Raw genomic sequence first — 19,407 nt, 5'->3', positions numbered from 1 at the left:
CTATCTTTTTTTCCCCCAACCAATGGTATGTGTTTGGGGTGGGACAATCTTCTTTTTTTTTCCAACCACTGGTGTGAGTTTGGGGTGTCACTACCTTATTTTCACCCAATGGTAGGACTGGACAATAATTCAATATCAATATGTGTCGTGATATAATTTTTTGCAATAACGCCAATATAATTTTTAAACACATTTCCGATATTTCAATAGGCTACATTACAGCATTTTTCACTGACTAACGTTCAGGGCACAGCCATCAGTACATTGTATTCAAGCAGATCAGAAATAGCAGAACACAATTGGCTACGTACGTGACATGGCAATTTTTGAAAGGGACACAAATCATTGTGCCAAAATTGTACATCTATAGGATGTGTGTACACAGAAGACTTATTTCACCACGTGTTCATATTATAAATAAAAATGATCTTGCACCCTCCATAATATTTTAGGTTTCGTCGGGGACAGAGGAGTCTCTTACTTAGATATTCAACTACAGCCATCCCAATGATCTGCCATGTAACATCATAATCGCTAACGTAGCGGACACATGAAAAAAATACATCGTTATCATAATTTTTTGTCATGACTAATTTATTAATGACTCAGCATCATCTGAATTTAAGAGAAAATAATAATTTCATCTGATGCTTAAAGTGAATAAAATAGCCTTGCCTCTGCCAGCCTACTTGGAGTTTCTTTCCCAACTAATGGTGTGACTTGGGGCATTTGACTTGTGTGACTTGTGAGTGTAGGTGATGTAAAGGGGGAAAACAGGCAGTGGACCAAACCACTGTTGTGCAAGTGAGGGGGGATTCAAAATGTTTCTGAAATTAAAACACATTCTTTGGCACGTTTGTATTTTTTCACTACTTACAGTTATTTTATGTATATATACAACCCTCAGATGGGGTTGTACAGGTGGCAACATTGTCACATGTAAAAGGGCATCTTTGAAGCCAGATAATATACACCAGCTTGTATTTCTTGCCAGAAACCTCTAGAGCATGTCATAGGGTGTCATCAACCCTCAACAATTTCCCTGTCCCAGCAAATTTTTGTGGTTGCTCACTCTTTTCTTCTGTTTTCTGCAGCAACTCTGAGCACTTTAATATTCTTTATCCTAGCTGAAGAAACTTTGTTTCAATCTATAAAGCAAATCAGTCTATGTTGTAGTTTCACGTTAAAAATATGAATATAGACAAAAGGTGAGAGTTTTAATGTTTATTTGACATTTCTTGTTTTTATGAAGGCTAAGTGCAAATAAAAGGTGAACATTAATTTATTTGTACAGATTTATTTCTTAAATATTCTATAGTTTTATAGGAGGAGGATTCATAGACTTGGCAAATTCATTTTTCAGAAGTTTGTAGGTACAGACATCTGTTGTCTTGGCAGTTTTCTGAGGCTTTTATATTGTTTATATTGGTATCGGAATTATATCATATCGACCGAAATTAAGAAATATATCGTGATATCAATTTTGGCCATATCGTCCAGCCCTACCCAATGGTGTGTTTTTGGGGCAGATCACCTTTTTTCAATCAATGATGTAAGTTTGAGGCAGGGTTTCTTTATTATTCTCCAACCAATGGTGTGAATTTGGGGCAGGACTATCTTTTTTTCCAACCATTGGTGTGAGTTCGGGGTGTGACTAACTTTTTTTCAATCAATGGTGAGAGATTGGGGCAGATCTAGCTTCTTTTTTTTTTCTTTTTCTTTTTTTTCTCAGTCGATGATATAACTGAGGCAGGATTCCATTTTTCCTGACCAGTGGTGTGAGTTTGGGGCAGGACTATCTTCAGAAAGTCTGCCAGCTGATATCAGAACTGCTCCCACTCTACCTGTTTTTAAGTCTAGGTTAAAAACTTAAATCTTTTCATTGGCTTTTAACTTACCCTTGATACCTTGGCTTGTGTGTTTTTTTTACATGCCCATTATTTGTTTGAATTTATTGCCTTGTATATTTTAATGTACAGTACTTTGGTCAACTTTCGTTGTTTTAAATGTGCTCAACAAATAATCTTTTCTTCACATCGACTTGCTTTGACTATTATTATATATATATATATATATATATATATATATATATATATATATATATATATACATATATATATACATACAGTGAGGAAAATAAGTATTTGAACACCCTGCTATTTTGCAAGTTCTCCCACTTGGAAATCATGCAGGGGTCTGAAATTGTCATCGTAGGTGCATGTCCACTGTGAGAGACATAATCAAAAAAAAAATCCAGAAATCACAATGTATGATTTTTTAACTATTTATTTGTATGATACAGCTGCAAATAAGTATTTGAACACCTGAGAAAATCAATGTTAATATTTGGTACAGTAGCCTTTGTTTGCAATTACAGAGGTCAAACGTTTCCTGTAGTTTTTCACCAGGTTTGCACACACTGCAGGAGGGATTTTGGCCCACTCCTCCACACAGATGTTCTCTAGATCAGTCAGGTTTCTGGGTTGTCCCTGAGAAACACGGAGTTTGAGCTCCCTCCAAAGATTCTCTATTGGGTTTAGGTCTGGAGACTGGCTAGGCCACACCAGAACCTTGAAATGATTCTTACAGAGCCACTCCTTGGTTATCCTGGCTGTGTGCTTCGGGTCATTGTCATGTTGGAAGACCCAGCCTCGACCCATCTTCAATGCTCTAACTGAGGGAAGGAGGTTGTTCCCCAAAATCACGCAATACATGGCCCCGGTCATCCTCTCCTTAATACAGTGCAGTCAGCCCTGTCCCATGTGCAGAAAAACACCCCCAAAGCATGATGCTACCACCCCCATGCTTCACAGTAGGGATGGTGTTCTTGGGATGGTACTCATCATTCTTCTTCCTCCAAACACGGTTAGTGGAATTATGACCAAAAAGTTCTATTTTGGTCTCATCTGACCACATGACTTTCTCCCATGACTCCTCTGGATCATCCAAATGGTCATTGGCAAACTTAAGACGGGCCTTGACATGTGCTGGTTTAAGCAGGGGAACCTTCCGTGCCATGCATGATTTCAAACCATGACGTCTTAGTGTATTACCAACAGTAACCTTGGAAACGGTGGTCCCAGCTCTTTTCAGGTCATTAACCAGCTCCTCCCGTGTAGTTCTGGGCTGATTTCTCACCTTTCTTAGGATCATTGAGACCCCACGAGGTGAGATCTTGCATGGAGCCCCAGTCCGAGGGAGATTGACAGTCATGTTTAGCTTCTTCCATTTTCTAATGATTGCTCCAACAGTGGACCTTTTTTCACCAAGCTGCTTGGCAATTTCCCCGTAGCCCTTTCCAGCCTTGTGGAGGTGTACAATTTTGTCTCTAGTGTCTTTGGACAGCTCTTTGGTCTTGGCCATGTTAGTAGTTGGATTCTTACTGATTGTATGGGGTGGACAGGTGTCTTTATGCAGCTAACGACCTCAAACAGGTGCATCTAATTTAGGATAATAAATGGAGTGGAGGTGGACATTTTAAAGGCAGACTAACAGGTCTTTGAGGGTCAGAATTCTAGCTGATAGACAGGTGTTCAAATACTTATTTGCAGCTGTATCATACAAATAAATAGTTAAAAAATCATACATTGTGATTTCTGGATTTTTTTTTAGATTATGTCTCTCACAGTGGACATGCACCTACGATGACAATTTCAGACCCCTGCATGATTTCCAAGTGGGAGAACTTGCAAAATAGCAGGGTGTTCAAATACTTATTTTCCTCACTGTATATATATATATATATATATATATATATATTTAAATGTTCATATTCTTTATTATTTTTTACGATGCCACTAGTGGCACAGACATTCCATAGTGCAACTTTAAAGACAAAATGAAATCAAACTCGACCCTATTCATTTTCTTGCTAAATGTCCCTGGTCGTATTATGTACAATTCATCAGTGCACAAAAGAGTAGTTACTTAGTTTATAATCAATTAATTAACTTCTAAAGCAGGTGATATGTGATCAAACTTTCTGAAATCAGCTATTTATGTAACAACAGTGTAATGGGGCTGTAACAGATGTGTTTGTGTTTCCTCAGATGAAGGTTTCAGAGGTTGTTGAGTAAAGGTTAATGAAGCGGTTGGCTCTGAAAATGACTCCCTCCTACAACCAACAAAGCAACCAAACACACACATACACACACAAACAAACACGTGAACACAGCCAAGACAAGACTTAAGCCTTTGTAAAAATCACACAACCATTTCCTTTTCAAGCAAAACACATAACACTTTAAGAAAAGGAAACCACCAAACAAAGAGAATTAACATATTTTAATGAAAAACACTAAGTTGTTTGTCTCTGAATGGTAAAATCAAGCAGGATCTTTTCTTTCATTCAGACATTTGGTTTCTGTTCCACCTGACTATCTCTTGGTCTAAATGAATGATTCTGGTGTGAATGAGTAGTCAGTGTCATCCCGTGCCATATGGCCAATGCAAGGCATGTTTCATCCCTGATGAAGCGACGCATGTGGCATCAACACATCGAGAAGACAGTGTTTCTAAGCAGGGAGCATCTCACATGTTTTGTTTTTATCTCGAGCCCCTTACCAGAACGACAAGTGAAGTATTACAGTCTACATCCTGTTTTACAGTTTAAAGCAGGTTTTCTTAAAGTGTCAGGAGTGGTTTCAAGTCTTGTGTCTATATTTCATTGATACATCCAATATGTCAAATTAATATGCCAACTATATCTGCCACAATTTGGGCTGTGTAAAAAAAAAAATGCTTTATTACTTGCAATCTTCCTTTGAACAAACCTGGTTGAAAGTCATTCATTCATAAATCGGACTATAATGATCACACTGAGAATTTTGGGCTATAGACTCAGTAGCGGGGCAGCGCTGCCACTGAATTGCGTTGCAGGAAACACTGAGTATTTCAGCGTGGTGTTCAGTCATAATCAGAATATTTAACAGAATCAAAGTCATGAAAATCTTATGGTTCTGGCATTTTTTTTTAAATAGCCTGGTTCCCGAACGTCTTGATGAATCAAGATTTCTGCGTGAAAAAATTTGCACAAAGGTTTTATGCACAAATATGTGTTTACGCTTAGTGAACAAGACCCATTGAGTTTATCAACTGGGCTTATAATCAGTGCTGAGTTCACTGGAAATAAACTTCCTCTCTGGGCTGTCATAATAAAGCAGATTGTTAGATCGGCTCTATCAAAGGCACAAAGGCTGACTGACACTTGGCCTTCACAAAAGACCACAGCACAGCAGGAAGTCATCAGTAATTCATTATGTAGGATGGACAAAGGGCTTCACTGACTGCTGTTATTGAGCAAAATGGCTCTAATATGAAGCTAAACCAATGGTTCTGAACTGTTTTACGACCCAGATTGCATGTTATACATCAAGTAGTGACCCAGCCCGGTAAAAAACATAACCTGTATTTAATATAGCCTGGGTCGCATTTTCTCATAGTTTTTATCATCATTTTCAAGTATAAGGGCATGTATCAGGTGATATAATTTTTTTGCTGATGTCAAAAACAAAACATTTAAACATTTTGCTAGTGCATCCAACTTAAATTTTTTAACAGAGGAAGAACCCTGGAATTGTTATTATCCTGCTGTCTGCGACCCAATCCAAACAAACCTGGTACCCACCCACCTGTTGAGAATCACTGTTTTGAATTATGTCATACGGATTCAGGGAATAAGACACTTTCCCATTTGTAATGTGACGCCACAAAGAATACAGTTATAGCATCAACTGCCAATTATGATCTCTCCTGCATGATCATGCTCTACTAATAGGCTTGATCATTCTTCATTAAATTCAGAATTATTTAAGACATCATGTCCTGTATTATCGGAGCACCCTTCCAGTAATGTGATGCCTCAATAATGTTGTGTTAGTGAGGTGTCTGGCAAAATGTTTGCGTTATAGTCACAGAATGGGGTGTATCATTTATGGGTGAATCTCATGAAAACATTTCCATGTCAAATTTTAACCCCAAAATGAGAAGATAAATAATAATAATATAAATAACTAAAATAATGAAATAAAAAAAGAAATTAAATGTTGCAAATTAACCCTATTTCTATGACCATTAAGAATTTTTGAATTATGGCAGTATATTTATGTCAATTAAGCCCCACCCCCACCATCTTTTTTTTTCTCTCATTACTGTAATACAATAATTTTGGGGAAATAATAATGTAATCCAGTGCTTTTTTTTTAGTAGGTTAAATAAAGGCAATTAAATCATAATTCATTAATAATATAGAATTTAAATACTCTATTGTTGTTTTAATTTTTTGCATTACAGTAATGAGAATGAATATGTTAAGCGATTTTAGCCGTTCTATTTCAACGAGTCTGAGTCATTGGATTAGCCACACCCCCTCTTTCCAAACATCAAAGATATCAAATGAACTTATTTGAGACCAAAATAGTGCAGAAACGGTTGTTAAAAAAATCAGCAGCAAAATAGCGCCCTCAACAGACAACTGTTATGAACAACATGGCAAAAAATGTCAGTAACTCAGTAACTTACAGTAATTCACTGTAACTGCAATACTATGAGAAGCGCCATTTTTGTTTGCGGAGTCTAGAGCAGTCACAGAGACCAGTGAGATATCTTACAACATTTATTTCAGTAATATCTCTCAGTGAGTAGGAACATGTTTGCATACCTTTCCAGGAAAAAAAAAAAATCACTTACAGTACTTTTAATACAGTAATAACTTTTACTGGTGATAGAAATAATATGCAGAGCTGGGCACGTAGAATTCAACACTTGTTGTACAAAACACGATAATGGTAACAATCAATGGGGAATTTTTATTTTTATCATGAACGGTTAATTTTGAGTTAAAAATGAACTTCAGACTTCACTAAACAAAAAGTTACCAAACATTGCAAAATAAAAAAATAAAACACTTGCAAACAGTGAAACTATGCAAGCTCATTAATTATTCAAGCCAGTGCATGCTGGGAACCACAACATCGACAAGTTAATTAAAATTGACTTATTTTATTTACCAGTGAAATTTACCCAAATTAGTGAATAAATATGACAAGGTCTTTTTCAATGTAGAAAGTATTTCATCTTGTCTGCTATATTTATCTCACCACAAAATCATTTTTCTTTTTTTTTTTGCAGTGTGTTCTTGACATGTTTTTTGAGATTCACCCATAGATTCTTTTCTGCCGTCAGCTGTCATGAATGACACGTCACTTACCCGAACCAGTGTGGGAGCCATGCAGGAACATACTGTTCGGATGTGCTTCAAACACTTCTCATGAGACATGAAGTTACAAACTGCAGACAGAGACAGAGGGAGATTTGATGGTTAAAGAAAGTGGGCCACACAAAATCGAGGACATCTCATACCATTGACCCACAGGCTTTGGAATCTTTATGGTGCAGCAGTTTTACCAAAAAGAAAACTTGCCATTCCTTCTAAGTGAATTCACAGCCCAATGTACTTCACTGTTCCATGTTGTAATTTCCGCATGTAGAGCAGGGGTTTCTTAAATAAATAAATCTGAACTTTTCCAAACAACATGCTTTAACATAGCACTGAAACAGAATTAAAGCTGCAGTGTGTAATCTCTGCCCTAGATGTTAGTGGTGCTTACCCATCCAGAACTCACCGCCACAGTGCTAGGGTGTTGTGGGTGAACGGCAAGGCATCACTGCACAGTTCCTAAAGCCAAGTGTACAATACAGAACTTGCAGTAGGCACCCTACGACTCACAGTCTTGTTTTTCCGTCTTGCTGGTGCGCACAATACAGGATTGTAGTTTATAAACTACATGACCATTCGTCCACGACTGAGGCCATGTGCATACACTGGTAGGTGATCCGATCAAAAATGCACAAGCGAGACAGTTACACCTGATTGTCTCTTTTGACCATTTGTGTTCGGGTGTTCGGATTTCGAGGGGAGAGTCTCTGATTTCATGAGGACATACATCAATATATGTCTGTGTATTACTGAATGATAAAAAAATGCAAAAAAGTAAAAGACGAGAAAATAAGTGGCAAAAAAAACGGAGCACAGTTTGTATTTATTATTCGCAATCATGACTTTTAGGGCAGAATTCTTTTATTTATTTGGTTATTTTAGTGCAGTACCTGTAACTGAGCTTCTAATGTGCGTGCTGCTCATATCGGTGTCCCTATTGTGTATGCATTCGCTTTTTACATTTTTGTTTCCTACGCTAATTTCCCTTTAAATCTGCGTGTGACCGGCAAAAAAAAAAAAAAAAAAAGGCTGTTACAGCTGCCTTTAGCATTGTCCCAAACGGATATCCCAAAATGGATCTTAAAATTAAGATAACGAAATTCATTCAAAAACTCGCAGTTTATTCTTGATAACATGGCAGCATGAAAGAAACAGCTCTCGCCAGTTTTTGCACAGGAAAAAAAATATATATAAAAAAATAGCTGAGCAAGTAGGGATGTGTTGGTGATGTTTTTTATCATTATTTTTTGTCTCCTGCATCCTAGTACATTTCTCTACTCTTGCGCTTTGTCTGTATTTCATTGGCTGTGACTCATTGTCGGTCTCACGCTCGTTGGGATGGTGCACACACCTGATGACAAGACGTCTAGATATCAAGCCGTTTTAAAAACGTCGTAGTGTCTGAGACTAGTCTTGGGATTTCGCAGAAGTGCGCACACACAACACCGTTTGTTGTGAGATCCGAGACTTCTTGTGGCAGAGCAGTCGTCGACTCAAAATATCCAAGGAGACGAGCTTGAGTCACGTTGTGTCCACTAGGATTAAGGTGTTCTGAGTTGTCATTCAAAGTTTAGTTAGTTAAATGTATTAGTAGCTTCCAAGGCTAATTTCATGGCAAAAAACAAGTTCAAATATATTAAAAGGTAGAGTGATTTAAAAAAAAAAAAAAAACCTATACAAATGTGTTTTCAAATATATTTTCAATAAGAACTCTAAAACTGATTCAGGTTTGACTTTGCTAAAAATCTCTTCAAAAGAGTTTACTTTACAAGTTTATAAGTTATCATTAAAAATCAATTCCCTCGTGCTAAAAATGAATGGGACTTTTAATTCTGGAACCAGATGTGTCAGTTGATTTCACCAAAAAGTGTAACACTGTGGCACAAATATTGCTCTGTTTGTTTGAGTGACCCATCAAGCCAGACACAGCACCGCTCAACCAAGGGCTTGAGTTTAGGGTGGGACTATCAATTTCATTTTGTGACATAAGTGCAGCAGAAAACACTCACTTCGGCTTTAAGGGAAGTCAACCCACACATGGCTTAGTTATCTCTACACAACAGGCTGATAAAGAAGAACATATTTTTACATAGAAATAAAAGTACACACATCAGCTTTAGCATTGTCTGAGGGTGTCTTGACTTCACAAGGAAAGTTTTCATAAACATTAATGAGCAAAGCAACAGCAAGATACAAATTTGTGCCAATCATCGGTCTCTGTGGGTGGTGAATAAATCAAGCAACCAGTAATCACACTCTGCCTACTGGATCACTGTGTGCCCAACCACTGCTGTTTACAGAGCCCACTTTTGCCCTCGGTACTGACTGAACATGATTGATGCAGTTGTTGGTTTTGCATGCTTACCAGAGACAGGAAGTGAGAAAAGGGATCTCGCTGGCCAGGCTGAGCTGCTTTTACAATCACAACCACAAGAGCAAAGAAAACATTCTAAAGTAGATAAATATCTTCTCACACACTCTGAAGCCCACCAAGCTTGCGTAATCGGAAAAATCTGAAACTACAGAACCAGTCAAATTTAGACATACTGAATTTATGTTACTCATTATCTTAAAAAAAACTTTGGACTTAGAAGCTTATAATTATGCATCTAGTTTATATGGTATATTAACTGAGGGAATACAGTACATATTTCTACGATTACAAAATGCCACAAGAATTTTTATATATATATATATATATATATATATATATATATATATATATATATATATATATATATATATATATATATATATATTATTATTTTTTTTTAAATATTATTTTAATAAATTTGTACTTACTTCCAGGACTTATTCTCTAGAAACATTTTATTAACTTTTATTTCTTTATTCATTTAAAAATCTTAATTCATAGTATATCATATTTACTCAATACAATTTGATGTAAATGTATTCAATTGAAATGTGTAAATGTAAAAAAAAAAGAGGCTTGAATACATTTTTGAATTTCCACAAAATTCTCAGCAAGTCCACTGTATTTCACAAAGTGGGCGGACTTTCCGGTTGGCTAGCGGAAGTGCGATTGGTTGGCGTTTTGTGTGTAGCCGGTCACTGCCTGCTTGCGTATCACATAGTCAGATTCTTGCTTTTTAAATGTTGTAAAATGTCTAAATGTGTGCAGTTAATGGTTATCCTTATAATCAAGCAAAACTAAAGTTTTGTCTAAAACAGCAATGTTATGATCAGAAACCACTCGCAAAGCACAGCGCCAGTCCCAGATGCTGCTGCTTCTTCCATCAGCTGCCTACAGAAGGATTGACTTAAACATATGTTTTAAAAAAGCTTGGAGTAATTTGTTTATGTGCTCTTTTCACTTTATTGGCAAGAAGTCAACAGCAGGATTACTTATATTATACACCGTTACGGTCCGGCTACGATAGACGTCCAGAAACGGAGCGCAATGAGTTACATAAACTATAACATTATTGTGCTAAACTTTTCAGAGTTTTGAGAGTTTGTTCATTTCTATTTAGCATCTTTTTTTGTGAACGCTTCACATGTTCTGAAATGGCATTATTACGGAGTATAAAAAAGAACAGTGTTTTTCCTGTCTGAGAGTATTGACAATGTTTTCAACAGTTTTCCTGCTGTAATGCTAAATGGATAAATTCTACAGTGAAATACCATAATTAGTAGATGAGACATGTACAGTAGTGAGATGTTTAATCACGTTTTAAATTATTTGTATTATGATTTTCCTCTCTCCTTCATTTCACTTTCTTTTGAGTGTCTTTGCAGAATGGGCATGTCTTCCCTTAAGTTCAAAAAGGTGATCTGGAAAACAGTGTGGATATTAATTCATTATCAATTAAATGCATTTGTACAGCTAGTGCTTTTAATAATGCATACTGTTTTATAGTTTCTTTACAGAGAACATTGAACTTTTGTGTACAAAGTTTATAATGTATGTCCAAATAAATAGGTTTATTTTTATTGCATGTAGTTCTTTTGTACACTACAGGTTATTGTGTGCCTGCTGAGAAATCGTTACTTTCTACACAAGAACAATAAATTCAATCTATCAACAGGATCAGATGTTCAGTCAACACTAAAACATTTCATATAGGTTTTAGTATTTAGATACAGAGACCATGTATGTAAACTAGTGCTGCATGATTAATCATATCGCAATCGTGATGTCAGCCTGTATGACGGCAAAATGCTGCGATTTTATTAAATAAATAAGTTCATGTGTGGACGTGACAGCCTATTCTCTCTGAGAACTGTTTGCCCATTTTTCACATCGCTAATAAAAAGATGACCAGTCTATAATGATGACACGTGAGATGAGAGGAGCACTGCAGCTCGAGTGTCTGATAGAAACACAGATCACAGATTGACAATATATCTTTATTTCATCCTTAATTAAGCTTCAAATAATATGGGAGCGTGACATGTAAATAAACACAAACTCCAAAACTGTCATTCTCTGTGCGGTCAGAGCCGTTTCAACCAGTCACGGAAGAGACCAAATCTGAGCGGGAGTCCAGCCCGGGAGAGATTTAAAGTTGGCGCCAGCTGATGCGCACTAACACGGAGACGCTCGTCTCTCACCTCCGCTGTCTGCAGCTCGCAATGCCATCATCATGAGATCATCATGATAAGATCAATACTATGTGAAAAATAACACTAAAATTACAACAACAATAATATATATAGGTTTTGGATAGACAAGATTGACAAATGCTTAAGTGTTCAGTGACTAAAATATCAATATAACTAAATGTTACTAAAATATGACTAAAATGTCAAGAGTTTTCATTAACTAAAACTACATAAAAAATGCACAGACTTTGTCAAACAAAACGACTAAAAACAATAAATAGAAATAGGATAATGTTTACTAAATATGATACAATTTAAAAAGGACATTTGACACAAGATTAAGACTAAGATTAAATAAAAAAACAAACTGACAAAATGAACACTAGTATTCCGTTGCAAGGTCATTAGTAGTGTATTAATGCAAAGCCAACATTTACGTGTTTTTAACGTCACTTTTTTGATCAGTATGGTACCACCTCCGCCTCATTTTGAGCCAGGAAAATCCCTGGTTATATGGCGATATTTTGGCTTTAAGATAACCGACAATGAGCAGAGAGAGGTACTGTGCAAATTAAAGTTGCTACATCATGTGGCAACACGACAAATTTATATCAGCACCTGAAACAGCACAGAGAAAAGTAGAAAAGTGAGATATCAGAAAATGATCCACACACTGGACAAGAGATACCAGTGATAAGTATACTTTTTAGAAAGAGGATTTGGAAATACCAGTTGGTCATTTTAAAAAAATAACAATAACAACAGTTTTAGTGGTTTGATTGAGTGAACCACACTTTTATATCCAGTTTCCTTTTCAAAAGAGTTTATAGAAGGTACATGTTACATCTTGCTTAAATGTCCCTGTTTGTATGGACAATCTTATTTTAATGAAAATGTGTATGTTCTTATTTATTGTTCCATTTTATTTAGGTGTAATACTGAGAAAATAACACGTTTGCAGTAATGCAAAGATTTATTATTTAATTTTAAAACACAGCGCATTTATAGTGTTTTTTGTTGTTAGTTTGTATGTTTGAGTTGAGAAATACACATTTCAGGATTATCAGTAATCTATTTGTGCATTTTCCTTGATAACCAAGCAAGTTGACTCATGATACCATTTGTTTATTATTTCGCAATTGCATATTGCAACTTTAACCTCAATAATCGCAATATGACATTTTCCCCAAATCGTGCAGCTCTAATTTAAACAAAAAATTATAAAGCTAGATTGAGCTTACTACACAGCCATATTCCACAAAATAATTGTATTTTATCCAAAAAACAGCAGCATGACAGTCTCATCACTTGAGTCCTGTTTTACACGAGCATCCTGCTGTCTGAACCTCGCCTGTATCTGCAGTAAATACATAATCTAACTACAACAAACTCTCCAGGTTCTGACTAGACTCAATATATGCTTTAAAATAAACATGTCCATCTTTACAGCAGTGAAGGCGCAAATAGGCTACATAGATTTACAGGTTATTCTGCTCAGGTTCTTCCATCGATGGATAAAGACTCAACAAAATATCTAAAATGCTTCTATTTGTGATATTTGGCCATCATTATGCTTAAATGCTTGAAATTAGTTTAAGGATATGGTAGAAACAGTAAGAGTTGTAAATTTAGCCAATGAAATACTGCTTTGTTCAATGACAAACTTTTTCTTGAAAGCTTTCGCAATTGTGGACAGTCTTTTGGGGATTTATTGTAGATTTTAAGTAAACATGAAACACCATTTGCAATCCATTTTACTGCCATAATATGACGCATTACAGAATTGTTAATTTATTTTTATTTTATCCATTGGGAATGATTGGATTGTGGGCATTACACACAACTAAACCAATGCATTAAGCACACTCTATATGCTTGACGTAAAACATGCATGTCTGTTTATGTTCTACTCTCAGTCTGTCTGGCTATAGCATACATCCTGGCTCCCCGCTACATTGGACTATGTGTTGCCATGCCAACCTAGAAGAGTCAATCATGACTTCACTGCATCACATTACATAACACAAATGTCTCATTTCTGCCTAATTCTGCCTGGTAACATCCATGTTGTCAATCAGCATCTGCTTTCCAGCCCTTCCAATTTGATATGCCAACACAAATCCAATCCACTTGTCCTTAAAGTAATGCTGCTTGCTGCCAGAAACATTCATTTGTGGTCAAAGTCTGGGCGAATCACATAACACTGTGGATTAATCCCTGCCTGACAAAAAGAAACAGGTTTTAAATGGTCAAGACCAGCTGTTCTAGTTTACATTCACTATATTGTCATGACTACTCCTAAAGAGTCACAAGAAACATTTAGTTTCATTATGCTTTAGCTCGTCTAAGAGTGCTTTTTACACTTCAAATTGCTGTCAAAGAAACAAAGTTCTAGCTTTATCCCTAACCCCAAACCTAACCATTACACATTACATTTCACCTAAAATAGGAGTGAAATGATATGTTGACAAGAATACTGTTTCCCAGCACTAAACCTAAGGTAAACCCTTGAACTAAACTCTGATGGATTGTTGATATGAATGTTGTTCTAAGACCAATAAGGATGTTAATTCAAGAACATTAATAGGTCTGGCGCAATTACTAAATAATAATCTGTTTGTGGATATTTGATCCAACCACGATTATTTGAAATATAGATAAGCGTATATAGAAATGCCATGGATGGCATGTTTATGTGTCTTATTTTCCTAAGTCATTGCATTATGTGGACACTCCAAATAAACTCAGACATTCTCATTGATTCGCACAGCAGGCCACGTTCAGAGCAGCACCTGAAGAACATGTGAAGCTTCTGAAAAGCTGTGATGCACACGCCATCTGCGGAGGTTCGCACCAAACTCCCATGGAAATATAAGTGAGGATTTTGACACTAAAAGCAAATCGCTCCTGTTTCACTTTAAATAAACAAATCGCTTAATGGCAAGTGTTCTTGGTCATTTTGGGTTCATACACAAGACTAAGACTAAAGTTGGCCAAAAACAGACATATTTTAAGTATTTAAAATTGTTTTATGTTATTCTACCCCTGTGCAATATTTTCATATTTTTTAAAGCCTTAAAGTTAATCATATTTTATTATCATCCATATTTTATTATGATTCCAAGAAGGTCCCTGGTTTGAGTCCTGGCTCACTTTGGGTTTTTCTGTGTCTGGTTTGCATTTTCTCCCCGTGTTCGAGTAGGTTTCCTTTGGATTCTCCGGTTTCCCCCACAGTCCAAAAAACATGCAGGTTAAGTGAATTGGAAACTCTAAATTGCCCTCTAAAACAAACAATTAACCGTCATAATCATGAAAGCCCTAAAACAGACAATGAATCATCGTTCTCGCAATTATTTGTTTTACAATTAATCGTCAGTCTGCAAATGAATCGGCAAAAATCACAGTCACCATACAATGTAAAGAATTATTTAATGGGGGCCTGGGTAACTCAGCGAGTATTGATGTTGACTACCACCCCTGGAATCGCGAGTCCAAATCCAGGGCGTGCTGAGTGACTCCAGCCAGGTCTCCTAAGCAACCAAACTGGCCCGGTTGCTAGTGAGGGTATAGTCACATGGGGCAACCTCCTCGTGGTTGTGATTAGGTTCTTGCTCTCAATGGGGCACGTGGTAATTGTGCATGGATCGCGGAGAGTAGCATGAGTCTCCACATGTTGTGAGAACATCACGCTCCTCATGCACAGCGAGCCACGTGGTAAGATGTGCGGATTAACTATCTCAGAAGTGGAGGCAAACAAGACTTGTCTTCCGCCACCTGGATTGAGGTGAGTAACAGCACCACCACGAGTGGGAATTGGGCATTCCAAATTGGGAGAAAGGGGGATACAAAAAAACGTATTAATTCATTATTATTTAAAAATAACACTAAAAAGGCGAAATATGCACTACGCAAGTATGTATGCATTGCATTCTCAATGTTGCCACAAGGGACACTATAGAAAGATTAGTGTTAACTGTCCTTTTGCTGTGACTTTTCTATTTCAAATCATGTCATGCTGTCATTTATTTGAACAGTATTCAGCAAGAGAATAGTGTGGAGCATGTATGTTAAAGTCAATATGTTTAAAGCAACTTCCAATAATAACAAATCCAGTTTAATGGCACCGACATCTGTAGGTAACACTGTCACCCCCTGGAGTACTGAGGTTTGTTCCTGCTTCAGTAACACAAGAACGCACGTCAAGCTTGTTCAACCAGACCACACATTGGCAATGTGGTGGCCAAGTGCTCGCTTATGCATTCACTTACTTGTGAAGAGTATGTTTTGGCCTTATCAGGTCCCACATAATTCACAAACAGATCACACTTCAGGTGTGTTGGTTCCAGAAATTAAAGGGACAGTTCAACCAAAAATGAAAATTTACTCACCCTCATGCCATCCCAGATATGTATTACTTTCTTCACAAATGAAGATTTTTTTTTATATATCTCAAGTCTGCAAGTCCATACATTGCAATTGAATGGGAACCAAAATTTTTAAGCTCCAAATAGGGATGCCGCAGAGTTTTTGACAGATAGATTATAGTCTGAGAAAAAAAAAAAAAAAAGCTGTTAACAGGTTTTACGATTATTTGCACATTTTCACTGATGCAAAAATGCATATCATATAACAATTGAAAGTCTTAGTGGAAATATTTCTTGGGGATATGTGGATGCTAAGGGTTAGCCCTATAATAAGAAAACTGATAAATACACAAAAAATAAATATCTAATAAGAGACGGTCACAACACCGCTTTTGTGCATCCAGAGTTCAGTGATGTGCTAATGTAACCAGAGTACTTCAAAAGTACGTAAATGCAATGATTTAAATGATGAGGCTGATTTAAAATTCAACTTCTCAGTTTACTCGCTGATAGTAACTACACGCAATAAACCGAGCGCTGTCAGCACACAAAAAGAGGCATCTTTAATTCATCACTTTCTTTCAACAATCTCACTAGTTTGTTGTTGGATGACTAGTGGTGCATCCTGTCCCATTTGAAGGATGTTTACCATTCTGTCTTCTGCCTGCATAGTTTACACCCGTCGTGTTCAGTCAGTCATTTAAATACTCCCAAACAGCTGCTTTTTCCTTATAACAGAATTCCTCTGTTATATTTTGGAGTTTGTGTGTAGCCCTTGTTTCACGTGAATTTAAAAGATCATGTTCAGCCCGTGACACCAGGCCATTAAAGGACCACGCCACCACAGTCTGTAGCTGTAGCAGCAGCTCCATTACCCACACATGCTCAAGACATTTTCACATTTAGTCTTACAAAATCTTGTGAATAACTCTTTTATATGATATAGTTATAATATATATATATAATTTTGCCACATGTAAATAAAGCATGGTTTCTAACCACTGATTCTAAATTAATACGTTTAAATTAACAGAGACATTTTTAATCGCGGTTAATATAGAACCATATAATTGTGGCATCCCTAGCTCCAAAATGCAATTAAAGGCAGCATAAAAGTCATCTATAAAATTCCAGTGGTTAAATACATGTCTTCTGAAGAAATATGATAGGTGTGGTTGAGTAAAGAACAGTCCTTTTTTTACTATAACCCCCCCCCAAAAGGTGGCAATATGCACGAAGACTGCGAGTTGTCAAAAACAAAAGTAAAATGTGAAAGTGGAGATTGATGGTAAAAAAAGGACTTAAATATTGATCTGAGCACTGAGATGAGATATTCTTCTAAAAATCTGTGTTTGTGTTCAACAGAAGAGTCATACACATCTGGGATGGCATAAGGGTGAGAGAATTTTCATTTTTGGGTGAACTATCACTTTAAGGTGGAATAAGCATTACATACATTTGGAAGACGTGTGCTGCTGAAAGCAAGTTTGTCATGCAATCGATACTTTACTGGTGTGTAAAAGTTTACAATCACCTTGTTTCTCTTGCACGTTCCAATATTTTGATCAACAGTACCAGTGATTCGATAGAGCACATCAGCTGTACCACACTTGTTTAATACTATATTGATTCAAGGGGATTGCCCCTGTAATAACTATTCTGTACTTCGCTTTGGATAAAAGCAGCTACTTAGGCCAATTATTTACCTGACTGGGTAAATATTGGGGCTCTAAAACTCTCACTGACAGAGGTGGGAACATTACAGATCTTTTCTCACTGCACACCATCAATTACATAGATCTCATCAAAGTGTCCTCCTGAACAAGACCAGCCAATTACGGATTCTTGTCTGACAGGAGGAATGTACTGCATCGATCAGAATCAATCCAGATAGTAGACAAGCTATTCAATCATTCTGCAGAGAGGAAGGAGAAAGAGAAAGAGATCTACCAAGACAGATAGACGCCTCCATCTATTTTCTAACGTAATCTTCTTAATGCCTTCTCTTTCCTGGATGGCACATGCACAGATAATAAACGGTCAATCAAAACTGCCAAACAAAGTGGGCATGTTTGTGAATATTGCACATTAAACAAAATCAGATACTTGCACTTTAAATGAATAAAAGGATTCATAAATATTTAATGATGCCCTCTGAAATGCATTAAGAACAATTTGGTGGAACACATATTAGGGGTCATTTAAAATGCTAATGAGTGAAATGGGTGAGAGCTCATATTTGGACATATAATGTGGTAAGATACCATGTTTTCTTTGAAGTATCGTCCCTTCCAACAAATATTGTTGGTACCATGGTACAGTGATAGTATTAGATGTTCATACTATGGTACTGAAATTCATGAACCATGGTATTTACATGATCCACCTTTTAGTAAGTGATGGAGAACCATTTAAATAGCATGGCAATTACTACCATGGTATAAATAAGAATCATGGTAGTACCATCCCTGTACCAAAATGTGAAACATTTAAATAGACTTTGTTAAAATTGCTTTGCAGCATGAAATATGATCACCAGTTGTATCCATAAAGCGTCATCTTACCTTCACAAACAAACCCGACAATCCCCCATATGAAGTCGCTGCAGTGATGGCAGAAGGTCGGTTTGGTCAGGGTCACTTTCCGAAAGCAGTGTCCGGGAGAATTGACCGAGTACCGTGCTTTTGAACCGGGCGACTGCTGCGCCCTTTTCCTCCCGGCTCCGGGGCTCGAGCACGGGCTATCTCGCTTCACCCGACCGCTGTCTGCCATCTCCCTTCCAATTTAAATCCAGCGCAAAATACTAAGATTCGTTATTGTGGAAGTCACATATGTGATTGAGCAGTTCGAGTTATGTTAAACCGAACCGAGTCATTACTGAATAAAGTGAATGTTTCTTCTTTCCCGCTACAATGAGTCAACACGAATCGGAAACCCGCCGTGTGGTTACAATGTTTCAATGTATCGCTACAGAGTAACAGAATGTCGGAAGCGTTCGAAACAAAGCGCGGCGTGTGACTGAGAGCTCCACTATCTGGCCATCTCGCCTGACATCAAACTACATAAATATGCCATCAGCACTCCTGCTGCATTTTCCGACGGAAACCAGCAGTCCACGAATCCAGTAAGAGCGTGCCATCAAGAGGACAAAAAATGCCACCACGTCAAATATGCTGGGTTCAGGTTGATCAATCAAACGGTGCTGCTGATTGATTAAACTGGTTTTCACTTTCTCAGCAGATGTGATTTTTTTTTCTCAGC

At 37.0% G+C, this 19,407-nt stretch overlaps 1 protein-coding gene across 1 annotated transcript in view; it reads right to left on the bottom strand.

The window, feature by feature from the left end:
- Positions 1-19,407, bottom strand: part of LOC127659907 (diacylglycerol kinase theta-like) — a 77,295-nt gene extending 57,888 nt beyond the window's left edge. The window contains exons 1-2 of the mRNA XM_052149892.1: positions 18,711-19,407; positions 7,208-7,287 (exon numbers count right to left, since the gene is read on the bottom strand). Of these exons, the coding sequence (XP_052005852.1) occupies positions 7,208-7,287; positions 18,711-18,918 (288 nt within the window). The 5' untranslated portion in view covers positions 18,919-19,407. The remainder of the gene's footprint in view (positions 1-7,207; positions 7,288-18,710) is intronic.

Source organism: Xyrauchen texanus, chromosome 19 (assembly GCF_025860055.1).
Source record: "Xyrauchen texanus isolate HMW12.3.18 chromosome 19, RBS_HiC_50CHRs, whole genome shotgun sequence".
Classification (NCBI taxonomy): domain Eukaryota; kingdom Metazoa; phylum Chordata; class Actinopteri; order Cypriniformes; family Catostomidae; genus Xyrauchen; species Xyrauchen texanus.
This window is presented reverse-complemented; position numbering and strand designations above follow the sequence as displayed.